The sequence below is a fragment of the Prionailurus viverrinus genome, chromosome A2 (genome assembly GCF_022837055.1).
Source record: "Prionailurus viverrinus isolate Anna chromosome A2, UM_Priviv_1.0, whole genome shotgun sequence".
Lineage (NCBI taxonomy): Eukaryota > Metazoa > Chordata > Mammalia > Carnivora > Felidae > Prionailurus > Prionailurus viverrinus.
The window spans coordinates 22568195-22583050 of NC_062562.1; the positions used below are offsets into that span (position 1 = coordinate 22568195).

Consider the following 14856-nt stretch of genomic DNA (forward strand, 5'->3'; position numbering starts at 1 on the left):
CCCTAAATTTGTTCCTGCTGTAAGAGTTATAAATGGAAGGTTCCAATCGCCTGGTGGATACAGCCTTCTGGTAACATGTGCCCTGGATTCCAGCTCCCCATCCTCTTAGTGTTTGTTTATATGTTATTTACCCTTGCATCAGAAAACTTCCCCAGACCCTGAGCCTGAGTCCCATTATCCAGACATGGAACCCTCCTCTTCCTCTGTGGCCTCGAAAGCCCCAAATGGTTTTCTGATTTAGAAAATTAAATATAATCTGACTCTTGTGGCAAGCTATGCAATTCCCAACCAACAGAATCTCCCATTAAATATATAACATGCAGAACATCTAAAAGTATCACTGATCTCACATGAATTTGAATTATAGAGGCATTCAGTGCCCCTCGGGTAAGATAGCCAGCTTCTTCCCAGGCACTCAAAATTGGGCAGTTTTCCAGTGGACCATAAAGCTCCCGGGAATGCTGACTAGTGCGTGTGTTTGAATTTCTGATGCTCTTTAAAGCCACGTAAGTCAGGGAAGAGTACCTGAGAGGTAGATCTTCCCTTTCGCGGGGTATGGCCTTCCCCCACACAGAGTAACTGCAGTAACTTCTCAGACACAGAGCACAAGTATTGTCTCTGTTTCAACATGGTATTTTTTAAATCTCAACATAATTTTTCCCTGGGGATGTTTTTTGTTTTCCTTTTGAAAAAAGCAAAATGAGACAGTCACAGTGAACGCATCAGCCCGACTCCACACTTTCTTCTGGCCTAACGTGATTCTTCCTCTTTGAGGTGGAGGCTTTCAGGCTTGTGCGAGGTCATGCGGCCCTTTCCCTTCCATCTTCACAGGCTCGTCCGTCTGAGCCAAGCGCCCCCCATTGTACTGCGCTGTGACAGCCGCATAGGTACAGCCGTAGATGGCGGCCGCCAGCATCATGAGACACACGATCCCACACACAACCCCGGTGATGACGACAGTGGCCACCGCGTGACGCAGGTTAACCGGCCTCGGCTTGGGTTTGAGCTCACATTCCGAGTGGTCTCGCTGCCCCGTGCTGGGGCTCTCAGGAGACCCGGGGCCCGGCCGGTGGGCAGAACCCAGCTGCTGCACCCCCCTTGTCCCCACACCCAGAGAAGGGAAAGGGCAGGGCTGGTACAGCTCATGAGGGATCTTCAGGAGGTCCTTCCCCTTCCAGGTGTCGGGTGACGCACAGGTGACACTGTCTGTTATTCCCCCTTTAAAAAACAAAAGCAAAGGCTGACAACAGAACCTGGTAGGACTGGATTCCAAAATCCTCAGCCTGCAAAAGCTTAGGTAGATATGATTTATAAAGCACCTTTTTCCCCATCTTTGGAGTCAAAGGACTTTATAATTTTAGGATTTCTAAGTTGGCTAAATGCTAGAAACGTTACACACTAAATGGGCAATTATGTATGACCAAGAATTCGTTAGAATCCAAGTCACTGCTGCCTGATAAATGCTGAGGGAAAAGCCCTGTAGAAGCTGACAAGAAGGGGAACTGGAGGCCAACCTGAGGCACAACATGCCTGCCACTCATCACCACCACCCCCCAAAGAACCGCGCCCCACGAGACAGGTACTGTACCAAATTCCCACCAGAAATCTGAAACAACAGGTAAATGAAATAAATGTCCTTTGCTGTGATGTTATGTGTTAATTACAAAGACCCCATGTGTCTACCACCTGTCTTCAGTGATGCCAAAAGGGAAGGTCAATGGCCTTTTGAGTGTTTGTGTGTCTTTGACAGTAATATTAGTTTAATTCATGGGATTAAGTACAATTAATGTGTCTCCTCGGGCCTTGGAACATTCAGTAATTTGAGTACCGAACTTTCCAGCACGTTATTAGAGCCAGTTTCCATTCTCTGTAAGGTGATTGATTTCCTCAGGTATGTAGACTAGTGTTGTTCAGGGGTGGGGGGTGGATTTGGGTGCCCAGCAATTGTTTTCTAGAAAGAGTACTGAGCTAACAGATTTCATTCTGGCCACATATGACCACTGATTTACTGTTTGACCTCTGGCAAATTGATTTCTCTGGTTAGATCTTTTGCCATTAAAACACCGTATTTGTATCTGATTTGATAGTTTACAAAGTGGTGCTAGAGAAGTCCTCACAACTGTGCTCTAATGGGTAATTCTTGTCCAAGGTCACCCAGGCCATAAGTGGGTGGATCAGCACTCAAACCCTGCCCTTCCTCTTGATCCCAGTTTTCCCACTGCACTCACAGCCTCTCTCCACCTCCTCCTCCCTTTTCTCCCTCTCCTCTGGAGCCTCTTGAGGTCAGTGGAGTAAACACAATGACCTTCAGTTAGGCCCTTTGACTAGTCAGAACTTGGCTTGCATGACCTCAGCTCCCCCAGCTTAGCTCCCCCAGCTGCCATGAACTCCTCCCCCAGGATGGCTGTGAAGCCTGGCACCACTCTTGGCCAAGTTAGGTTCTTTGTACACACCACAGGTGGATTATGGAATTATGCGAGAAAAATCACATGCAGGAGATGGTCACTTCAATGTAATTATAACCTGTTGCACAGCTTCCATCCATTGTCTGGGTCTCATAAGCAGAGTCCTACAAGGCCCTGTGAGTAGATGGAGCCATTTTGTAGTGCAAGCATTATCATGGCCCAGGTCACACTGGGATTAGTGGCTATGGCAAAATTCAACCCATACTTTTTGGTCACCACTGCTTGAAACTGAATGGCCTATGACTAATGTCTCTTAGGTCCCTCCTGGCTTCTTCAGTAATCCCCTGAGGCAAGAGCCCCAACTCTAAAGCAAAAAGGTATCAGAAGTATTTCTTCCTTTCCTGAGCTCATATGCAGGAGGCCAGAGGTACAGGGTGGTTGCTCCTGATGAGCCCTAGGTGCCCTTAGGCTATGCTGAGACTATAGATCCCTGTCTCATGGACCATTTCATGCCTCTGCCCAGCAACTTGTTATAAGACAGAAGGCCACAGAGACTGAAATGAAGTCTGAGAAGAAGTAATGACATTTAAACTGGCCAAAGAACACTGAGACACCCCCCCAGGGAAAGAAAGGCGGCCAGCCATGGGACCAACAATTCTACCAGCTGACCCATTCTTAGACTGGGGTGGTCCATCCCATCACTCCAGGCTTACACAGTATCTTCTCCAGTTTAAAGCTTCCTTATGATCAGTATTAGGGTGGGGCTCATGGCCTTGGGACCCAGAGTGCTGAGGAAATACACAGGCTGGAGCCAGGGACATCCTGGAAGTCAGAGGCTATGGCCACCAAGAGCTCCCTGTCACCTGTGCAGCTGTGTCCTTGGGATTCACCTCCCAGCCTTCCACTACCATCTCCTCAGCCATGACCCCAAAAGGCAAATCTGCTGATGACAGCTTGAGTGTCATCAAGGGAAAGGCCCCCTCCCTTCTAGATTCATAGCAGCTGATAATGCAAGAAGCTGCAGCTTGCCGAGCCCTCATTATCCCCTATCTGGCCACCGGTAGCTCTTAACCAGTGTCTTGGAAGAAATTGGATTCAGATTTTGAGTCTGTGACTTAGCTGTGCCACCGTAAGCAAGTACTTGGTCATTCTTTGCCTCTGCTTGCTCATCTGGAAAGTGGGAGGGGAGGGTAATGGTGAAATTCATCTCACAAGATCACTCTGAGGTTCAGTTGGGTGAAGTATGTCAAGTATTTAACACAATACCTAACTGTAAATGTTAGAGTTAGCTATTGACAAGAAGATGATTTGAATACTCTTGAATGGAGAGAGAGGAATACAGATTACAAAATCTATGTGCCTCCTTTTGTGAAGGAGATGTTTAGTAGGTATTCATGAAAGCGCATTTTTTTGGCTCTTGAGCCCACAGGAAGGCAAAATTTCCCCACCCATTGTAGTCAGGTTGGGGACTTAGTTCTGGCCCATGGAAATAATGAATGCCACTTTCAGGCCACAAAACCACCTGCTTAATCCTCCATGTGATCTATTCCCACTTGATGGTGACCTTAGAGGCCACGTGGTAAAGTGGCACCATCAGAAGCTGGAAGGGGCTTATGTCCATGAATGACTGCATGGGACCCAGCCCCACCTCGCCCCTTGGTTCTAACGAGAGTAAGCAACAGACTTTAATTGTGCTCATCACTGACACGGGTGTCATATCCACCAGCCTGTCCTGACTAATACTGTTAGTGTTTGTATTTATTTATGTAGCCTTTAAAAAATAAGGTCTTGACCAATATCTGTTTTGCCTTATTCAGTATCTATTGTTCATGATGCAATCTGAGAATCAGAATGTGCTCCAGGAACTTTCTGGCTTAACTCTGTCAGCTTCCACCTGGTGATGCTGAGAGGTTGGGAGGGACATTAATGTGCCCAGAGGTCAAAGTTTGTGAGTTTGTGGCAGAGTAGGGGAGCTTTCTTCTAGCCCATGCTGCTTCTAGTATCCTGGACCTGGCAACTATCTTTTGTCAAGAAATGTTCTTTGATGAAAACTTTCTGTGATGGTTTAGTGTATGCTTAGAATTTAGTCAGAACACAATTGCTAAAGCCACTTTGCCTCTAGGTGTGAAAAGTTTTAATTGCAGCCTTTTATTAGAACGACTTTTGCCACATTGCATGCCCCCTGTTGTAGGTCAACTTGAAGATTATTTGGCTAGTGATAGGCTATTTGCTGTTACATTGTTGAGAGGGATTCTTAGTTCAGTATTGTATGTCTGAACTCACATTGTGTTCTATCCGCCTTCCCTCTATGTGACAGCTACAACCATCCAGACTTTTCTGATCCCCTAATTCATGTCTATAGCTCTGATAGCTTCCTGAGTTAGAGGCTCAAACATACAGCCACCAACTCAACAGCACCCATAATATATATGGGTATATATTGGATATATAATGGGCATCCTGAACTTGACTCGCCCCAAATTCAACTCTCGATTTATGGTCTCCCCCATATACTAGCCCACTTGCCAAAGAAGGCAGCATCAAGACCTGCACTGCAACCTGTTCTAACTCAATGCTAGCCTATAATCAATGGGAAGTGGAGGTCTGTCCCTTATCAGCCCCTGGCATCACTATTTATGTGGTTAATCTTACAGGACAATACAAATTGAATTTCCCATAATCTCTCTTTTCTTCATTTCCCATTCCAGTCCATTTGCAATTTCTATCTGTTCAGTATTCCAAGTATCTCCCAAAGTTGGTCATTTCTCGTAACACTGGTCTGAGCTACCATCTTCTTTTCCCTGGGTGACTGAAATCAGTTTCTCCCCTAATCCCCTTGCTGCTGCTTCTGCAGCCTGTTGTCTGTTCTCCCTAGAGTCACCAGAGTCACCTTTTGACATGTAATTAGATATTGTTCCCTTGACTAGAATTCTTTAAGGGATTTCCATTTCATCTAAAATAAAATCCAAATGACTCAGCCCGCTCTGCACATTCCTACCTGATCTGGCCCCTGAGTACTTGTGTTGCCTCATCTCTCTGCTCTCTCAGCCCCCTCCTCTGTTCTAGCCACTTTTCGTCCCTCTTTTGTCTCTCACTCAAGCCAAGCTTACTCCCCTGTCAGAGCTTTTGCACTTTCTATCCTTTTTCCCAATTATCGAATGGCTCATTTCTCCTCCTTGTACAGGTTCTGCTCACCCATGTCACCTCCTTGGAGAGGTCTTTCCTGTCCTTCCTGTCTGCAGTGGGACCCCCATCCTATCACTGACTCTCCCCTCACCCTTCCTCATTGTTTTCCCAGTGCCAAGTGCTGTCTGAACTTAGATATTTATTGGCCATCTTATTTAACATCTGTTTCTGTTATCAGCTTGTAACCTCCATGATAGTAGAGATTTTCTTGTTCACATTTTCTCATTGCCTAGAAAAGTGCCTGGCACATAAGTGGCACTCAAGTATAGGAATGAATGAATGAATGAATGAATGAATGATGCTTGAAAATTAAGAGGAAAGAAGCATTGTGCTATAGAGGAAAGAATGTACGGCCAAGACCCAACAGTCATTCATGCTATTCTTATCTGTGCTTCTACTCCGTCATTTTGGAGAAGTCACTGATCATCTCTGGGCCTCCATTTCCCATTGATTATAGGCTAGCATTGAGTTAGAAGGTTTGGAAAACTTTATTTCTATAAAGATCCAAATAGTTAATATTTTAAGCTTTGCCAAATAGTCTCTGTCACAACTATTCAGCTTTGCCTTTATAGTGCAAACAGCTAAGGACATGATAAATCAGCCTGGATGTCTCCCAATAAATATTTACAAAAACAGGACTGGGGCTGGATTTTGCCCTTGGGCTGTAGTTTGGTGACCCTCTGGGTGATTTCCAGAGCCCCCATCTTTAATATTCTAGATTCTTTTTCTTTGATTTTATCATCTGGTGAAGAAATAGTAAAGAACTTTAGAGAGGGGTCCCTATTGCATCCAATTTCAATAACAGTGGTATTTGCTAAAGCAGAAGGGATAATCTTAGGGAAGATTTGTAGCTATCAAATTGGCAGATGCATACACAGGGGGAAACTCCCAAGGAGAGATACCAGGCTGGATCACACTTGAAAATTAGAGTTTGGTGCCACTTTGGAGCTGAGCAGTTATTGAGGGGGTGACTGAATTTCCCTCCTTCTTAGGGGCCTGCAGCTCTCAGATAAGTAATGTTGTTAATCAAAAAGTGGAAAGTTGTCTCCGTGAATCATGTTTGTAGATGCATTTAAATCCTGAATTTAAACAGTCTCTAATGACTCACTGCCTCTCTTGCCATACCATGAAATGACATCAGTGTGAAAAAGCTTACACTGGCCCCTCACACACTCCTCGATGTTCCTTCTAATGCAGACAACAGATGAGGTTCATCCTAGGCCGGTAACACATAGATGAGAGGTTCCAGATAGACGTTACTGACCTTTATAGATAAATTTCTCCAGCCAGAGTTTAAGACTGAGCAGGTGGCAATTGCATTTCCAGAGGTTGTCCTTGAGAAATAAAAGCCTCACGTTGGGCATGGATTCTAGGAGCTCTCGATCAAGCTGCTGAAGCTGGTTTTGTTGAATTGCAAATACCGTCAGGTTTTCCCAAGGCTTACCCAGGGATATGGGAAGGTGGCTTATGTTGTTTGATGACAAATCAAGCTCCCGCAGCTGTGGGAGGGAATGGAAAAGTCTGCTTTCCAGAGAATGCAGGGAGTTCTGGGTTAGGTTTAAGACCTGCAAGTGCTGAAGTCCATGGAAGACTCCAGGGGCCAGATCTGAAAGGGAATTGTTGTACAAGTTCAGGGTCCTGAGGTGTGGCACCGACCTGAATGCAAAAGCAGGGAGCTGGTGTATCTGGTTATCTTGCAAGTGCAGCGCTAGGGTCTGAGGAGGCAAATCGGGAGGGATTTCAGCCAGACCCTGCCGGCTGCAGTCTACAGACCGTGAGGGTGAGTGACAGCGGCACCTCGTGGGGCAGCCACACACCACCCGGAGCAGGAAGATCACACTGGAAAGCAGAAGCAGTTCACCTGCAAGCAACGAAAAGAAATTGAGATCAGAACCAATCTGTAAGTGATGTCAGCGTTTGTCCCCCCTTTGAAATCACAAGTACGGTGACTCGGAGCCAGCTAACATCTACATCTACCTGTACGAGACATTCTGTCACTCCCCATACTTAGGAAAGTCAGGCTGGGCTGGGTTCCTCCCCAGCGTGGTCAGCTGTTGCACACTCTGTGCTAACTATGGTCAGAGGCCTCGGGAAAAACACTTTCTTGGTGGCTCAGTAATAGGGAGATGGAAGACTGTCAAATAGAAAGGTGAAAAAAATCTTGGGGGGCACATGCCTGTTGTAGGGTGCAGCAGAATTATATGAGGACAGAAGTTTAGAAAAATAGCAGGTCAGTGAGATATTCATATTTCCAAAAGGTATGCTCCAGATCGGTGCCGTCCAATGGAACTTTCTGTGGTGATGGAAAGGCTCTGTATTTGCTGTCTAGTATGGTAGTTGTTAGCTGCATGTGGCTACTGAGCTCTTGAAACACGACTACTGCAACCAAGGAACTGAATTTTTATTTGTATTTAATTTTAACTAATTTAAATTTATTAAAAAAATTTTTTTACATTTATTCATTTTTGAGAAAAAGAGAGCATGAACAGGGGAGGGTCAGAGAGAGAGAGAGAGAGAGAGAGAGAGAGAGAGAGAGGGAATCCAAAGCAGGCTCCAGGCTCCAAGCTGTGAGCACAGAGCCCGGCGCAGGGCTGGAACTTAGAAACCGTGAGATCATGACCTGAGCTGAGGTTGGAAGCTTAACCAACTGAGCCACCCAGGCGCCCCATTAGTTAATTTAAATTTAAATAGCCACATGGTGGCAGTGGTTACCATATTGGATAGGGTAGGTTTACAGTATTCCTATATATTGATGTCGTGTTTGCAAGTATAATTCCATGAATGATTATCATCTGTACTTCTTATTCAAGAGATTTTAAAAATGCAGAAAAGCATGTAACAAACACCCATATTCCTATAACAAAGTTCTGTCAATCATTCATAGTTTGTCATATTTTTCACCTCTTTTTTCTTTTAACTTAAAGAAACAAAGCATTACTGAAATCCCTTTGATTAGCACCCAAGTGATGTTTTCCAGCATGAACCCTCCTCACCCCTACCATCACCAATATATCCCTCTAGGCCTTTAACAAACAATACTTCATAACAACAACAATAGCAAACAGTCATGTATCCCATGTTTTGAGCCAGGCACCATTATAAGTGCATTATATATATAATCTTATACATTTAATCCTCATGACCTTGTAAATCTGGTTTCATTATTATCCCCGTTATAAAGGTAAGGAAACTGAGGCACAGAGAAGCTAAATCATTTGTCCAAGGTCACATAGACAATGAGTAGCAGAATCGTGATTTGAACCCAGTCTGCTTCCGGAGTCTGCCAGGATCCTTATCTGCTATGTTTTACCACCTGTAAAACTTTTATACCCCCCACCCACACGCTACATGATGTTTTATATAGTGTGTTTTAAGACTACATAAATATAGTCCTTGGCACATCTCATTCTGCAATTTACTCTGTTCACTCAAAGCTGACCTATCCATGCAGATATCTAGAGGGTTTGTTCATTCCTTTTAAGTGCTATAGGCAATTCCGCAGTGACACCATGCCAGATTTAATATTTAGCCATTCCCTTACTGGTGGGCATTTGAGTTGCTGGTGCTTGCCTTCACTACAGATGATGCTGCACAGAGCGGCCTTGCATGGGACAACCTGACCATGCAGAAATTACGAAGAGGGTCTCTGGAATCAACAGGAGCTTCCTCACAAAGTTCAGAGAGGATGCTGGGTTGACATTTTTTTAGATACTGCCAGAGTAGCTATAATTCTTCCTGTTTTGTTCCAGAGATTTGAATTTCAAAATATGGCAAGGACATTTTGTTAAATTGGCAGAGGAATTCACAAGGCCACACATAATATTTAAAACTCAAGATGTTGTCTACGTATAGAGAGAGCTTTTAGAAGAGGTCGTTTGTTTGTTTGCTTTGGGCCTTGAGTAGGGAAATAGACAATGTGGCTGTCCAATGCACTGGGCCTCTGAATTCTCTACTGATATGAACAGTGCCTAGGGCAACAGGGAAGATATGTGGAGAGTCTTCTGAAAATTCTGCTTCATTTAGTTTAGCTCAAGGGATATAGAACATCAGAGTCCCCTTCCCTGTTCCAAAATACAAAAGAGCAAAATCCTTGTTTCCCTTTCTGTAATTTTGCAAATAATCTAAATGACTCTTTTCAAAGCCAACACATCTTCCTGGGAGAGAAGAGTCAATGCCTCCACTTTAACTGTGGGGCTCAGGCATCAATTAGTTGCACAAAATCTAATCTGAAGCCAGAGAACAGGATTTCCACAGAGTCCACTAATCTATTAATGAAAGCCTTGTCCTTCTGAGCTTGTATCCAGCTTGTTCCTTCTTCCTTAGGTCCCACTCCCCCACCTGCCCAAGGGGACGATATATGAACTCCAACTTGAAGCACTGTATTTTCTATGAAATGGCCTGCAGCAGGCCGACTACATATCCAACGATAGCTGAGCACATTTGTCCCCACACCCTTCTTTGGACCCAACGTGGCACAAATACACATTCCCCACTAGAGACATTTTCTCAATCTGTTTGGTCTTTAGAGAGATACAACCTGGAAGTAGGCTTCCCACAGATACCTTGCAGAAGGGACCCCTTTCCTCTCACGGACAGAGAACTTTTCTAAGGCAGGAGGGGATTCATCATGGCTCACCTTTCATGACTGAATCTCCGCAAGCTTCCTTGCTGAACCCGTGGCCCACCTCTATTAATCTGCAGATCGACAAACCGAGGGCATGGCAAACCCAGAGCCCAGCTTGTCATTCACTTTTTCTGAATCGCGCTTGTGCTTTTTCTTCAATGCAGCAAAGGGTTGTGGCTTCCAGGAGACTGCTTATTGAAGCAATGCTTCCACCGTCTCCATCTGGCTGGGATTGTTTTCCATAAGAGGATCTTTTGATTGGGCCCCTCTTCTTTCTTAAAGTGTCGGCCTCCCCAAGATCACCCTTGCTTTTCCCATTCAGATGGCGAGCCCCAGAGAGAATGTTTGTCAAACCTCAGTGAACAGCTGTAGCATTCAAACATGACCTCGATGGCTCAGCCTTTTTGATTATTTAATCTGCTTGAAGTCCAGGGCACCGAAATAAAACTGCCTTCTTAATCCGGTGGTGGCTTCTGAATTCTGTTGACTTATTAACCATGCTGTGTCAACCCCCGTCGGGTTGGGGGACGCTCGCCGTGGCTCCTCGATCTGGGGGTCTAGCAACAGAGCCAGCAGAGTGTGTAATATGAGGACAAATTGGCCTGCTGGAGGCTGACACGGTCTCCACAGTGCACTCGTTTCGTCTTATTCAGCCAACGTCCGTAGGGATTAGCTTGTGTTGACAGGGTCTTGATGCTCTGAAATTCATAGTCATGGCTTCCTTTAGTGGACATCACAGTCTCTTCTCACTGGTGCCACAAATACTTCTCAGCTGCTCCTTTGCTTTCTCCCCCCGAACTGACCTTTCGGTTCGCCTGACTTTGGAAATACTTCTCAGTCTTTCATCATTTCCCTGATGCTGAGGTTCTGGCCCTTCCCTCATTTTTCACGTCTGAAACAATAAAGCTGCCCCATGAGCACCAGGTGTCCATGAACTGTGGCTGTTCCCTAGTTGAAGCTGCTGGGAGCTTTCCCACTGGGGACTGGAACATTCTTTGAATGTGCAAATCCCCCCGTCATTTGCTGAGGTGGGGTTTCAGTGTCTGAGGCTTCTCCTCAGCGAGGCCAAAATGCTCCCATGCCCAAGGCGACTGCAAGGAAGGTGAAAACCGTGCTTTTACTGATGTAGCATGAAGTGGCAGTGTAATAGAGCAGTTGAGTGTGGGATTTGGAATTAGATGGGTCTGGATTTGGATTCAGCTTCACCATTCACCAGCCCGATGTCTCTGGGCGAGTGAGTCTCCCTCTGGGATCCTAATAGCCTCATCTTTAACACAGGGATAGTGATATTTTTGGCTTCACAAGATTGCTCCAAGGATTCAATTAAAGCAAGCAATGCGTGTCATGGCCCTGAATGCTTTAGTAAATGTTCACGGTTACCCATGAGAATGCCTGGCAGGACCTCTATGCTGCTAGCGTCCAAAGCACAGCCTTGACTCGACAGGGAGGAGGAAGACGCTGACCAAAGACCAGGATACCTGGGCCCTCATGCCACTCTGGTGGGACCGAGGGAGGAGGACCCTTGTGAATGAAGTTGAAAAACCGGATTGTGACCATCCTTAAGAGCCTGCGCTTTGGGATCCCTTGCCTCCTTTGGCCGTGCCCCTTCCAGTCTCACAGAACCCAATATAACCATCCTGCCCCCTCCCTGAAAAGTCCACTTTACCCAGCCTGCTATCTTTTGTCCTTTTCTGCAACGTTCTTGGAACACCGGTGATACCATGGAGGAAAGTCAGGTGTAGGTAACAGAGAGCCATTTAAATCTTAATAAGGGCTAAATCCTTCCTCCCTCCCTCCTTCCCCTCCTTCCTATGTATTTTCAGGTGCACAGAATTTAGTAATAATCATGCCTAGATGATCTGTGACCAGCGTAGCATTCAGTCATTGATGCATCATCATATAACACACACCTATGAACCTAACTCTCACTCTAAGAACTAGAAAGTTACCAGTAATTTGCATCAACCTGTGTGTCTCTGTCTTTCCCTGGAGTCAGCAAACATTTTTGTGTAAAAGGCCAGATAGTAAACATTTCAGACATTGAGGGCCATACGGTCTCCATACAGTCTCTGTCACAACTGCTCAACCCTGATGTAGTGCAGAGCCAGCCATGGACAGTCTGTAAAAAAAAAAAAAAAAAAATGTGCCTGTACTCCAATAAAACTTTATTTACAAAACCAGGTGGAGCACTGGATTGGCACACAGGTCATAGTTTGCAAGCCCTGCTCAAACCCATCCCCTAGCCACTGCCATCACTCTCCTCCACCACCAAGGTTACCCACTCAGCTGCACGTACCCGCCAGCCTGTCTCCTCATCTACAGACTGAGAGGGCTGGAAAGGATGATCTTTAGGGCATTCTCATGTCTGAAACCTTGTCATTCTCATCAGAATGCTTGAGTGGACTTGAAAGAGTCTGTACTTAAAGACGTTAGGGGTCCTGGACAAAGAATTTGACTGACTCTTTGGGTTACAGCAGAGCTGTTTAGCTGTGTCTTGCAGGGTCCAACTAGGGTCCCAGTCTCGTGGACTCCAGGGGCCTGGGAAAGATGAATCCACTGCCAGCACAGCTGAGCATAGGGGGCCAGGACACCTGCAGAGAAACTGGAGACAGTCCTGAAACCTGCAGGTAAAGCCAGGGTGTGTGGCTAAGCGAGGAAGCACAGTTTCATGCTGATTCTACTCTGGAGCTGGGTGACCTTGGGCAAACCACAGGTTCTCTCTGGGCCTGAGCTTCCTCATCTGTAGAAGGCAGATAGTGGCTACCTCATATGACACAAGAAGGATCGAGTGATACATGTTAAGTGCACAGCACGGGTCTGGCAGAGCAAAATGAGCAAAAGTGGCATCTCCTACTAGCCCCACTGAGTCTGGACTGGCTGCTCTCACCTAAAATGTCAATACCCTGGGAACACACAGAGAACCCACACAGCTGATGGGTTCTTAGGAGCAGAGGCTGACCACCCAAAGGGACTCCTTGGTTCTTTTTTGCTCCTGCTGACTCTAACAGGCGGTTAAAAGATGGGCAGGGCACACTTCGAGGGGAAGCCTCTCGGACATTGAAGGACTTGGATGCGGAGTCTGGTTGATTTATTCCGTCTGACCTCAGCCCAGAGAACAAAGGGAGGGAGGGTGACTGGCATGCTAATGCCTGCAGTGCCTTCTCTCCCTTGGGGAGCCAGATCTGAGAGGTGGCAAGACAACTGTGCGTGCAGAAGACTAACAGAGATGCCAGATGTCAGGTCAGGCCAGGCTGCTCTGCGGAGGGGAGGGCTCCACCAGCAGGGTTCCTGGTACCAAGACCCAGTCGAGAGCCCAGTTTCCTACGCAGGAACTTGCTTCAGACACACCCTCGGAATAATATTCTCATTACTGCTGCACTGAGATGTCAAGAATTTCTTAGCTTTATATAAATAAAAATATATAAATGTAAATATAAATTTATACATTATACATTATATATAAATTTATACATTCACATTTATATAAAGCTAAGATATACATATACTTATATTTATATGCTTAGCCCATTGTAAGTCAGAACATTTCCTAATATAGTTAGGAATTTAATGATTTAAAGACCATATGATATAAATTGGTCTTTTTAACATTTCACCTTCCTCCAAAAAAAAAAAAAAAAAACAACAATTATTAACATTTGGAATCAGTGATGTCTTGAAATCCAGCAAATGGATAACAGCTCTTTCTCCCAGGTAATATACAACTGTTTGTTAGAAATAAGTTAAAGCTAAATATACTCACCCAGGAGGGTATTCGTAATAAATTGTTAGGTTAAATAAAGCAATTTGAATAGGAATATACATTATGTAATGCTATTTATGTTGCAAAAAAAAAGTCAGAGGTGCAGAGGTGGAAAGATTAACCCTAAAGATGTGCATTGATTGTCTGAAGAAAGAATAAGTGGGGAAGGACAGACACCAAACTAATAGTATGAATTGCCCAGAAGGTGGGGATAATTAAGAGAGGAGAATTAACTTTTTCTGTTTATACCTCTGCGTATTCAACTTGCTACAACAAACACGTGTTATATCTGTGATTTTAAAAACACAAAGGAGAAGAGCTGACTTTTGTTAAGCAGAAAGTACAGGGGCATCTTGTTTCCTGGAATATTTGAGATGGCTGTTCTCAGTGACCAGCTGAGTTCTGTGTGCTAGTGAGGTGTCCCTAGATCTCCCTGTGCCTCACTCCATGAGAATTAGCCCCAAAAGTGATACGTGTCTTTCTCTGCTAAGTGACTGCCACAAGTGAACAGACCTTGTAACACAAGGAATATTTCTCGCAGTTTTAATGTCTGCTTTGGTAAAAGTTGTGGCAAATTACTCCCCCGTCCCCTTCAGTGGGCCCCCATCCAAAGCAGGTGCTGCAGTGATCTGGCGCGGGGGAGGCCCCCGGGCCAGTGACAGCTGCTTCCCAGTATAGCTCAGAGAAAGACCTTGGCACCGTAAATTCACACAGAAATTTCATTTGGTTGTGGAAGAAATTTGGCATTTGGAAATATTTCCCTAGGGTTGTAGATGACCAAATGGCACCCATGTATAAAATTTATACAGACCTATATAAAAGACCTCAGTATTATTTCCTTCCTTCCTTGTTTCTTTCTTTTTTTTCTTTTTCTCTTTGGT

At 45.1% G+C, this 14856-nt stretch overlaps 2 protein-coding genes across 2 annotated transcripts in view; one reads left to right on the top strand and one right to left on the bottom strand.

The window, feature by feature from the left end:
* Positions 1-14856, top strand: part of CACNA2D3 (calcium voltage-gated channel auxiliary subunit alpha2delta 3) — an 865909-nt gene that overhangs the window by 726211 nt on the left and 124842 nt on the right. The window lies entirely within an intron of this gene.
* LRTM1 (leucine rich repeats and transmembrane domains 1) lies at positions 785-10280 on the bottom strand. The gene is made up of 3 exons (XM_047850750.1): positions 10228-10280; positions 6856-7452; positions 785-1218 (listed from the first exon to the last, which is right to left on the bottom strand). Exons 1-3 carry the CDS (start codon positions 10232-10234, stop codon positions 785-787), a joined length of 1038 nt encoding a protein of 345 aa, XP_047706706.1. The 5' UTR covers positions 10235-10280.

Excerpts from the sequence above, each read along its gene's own strand:
- LRTM1 (XM_047850750.1), bottom strand. Across the intron at positions 1,219-6,855 it reads GGAGAAATTTATCTATAAAG|GGGGAATAACAGACAGTGTC; the intron begins GTCAGTAACGTC and ends TGTTTTTTAAAG.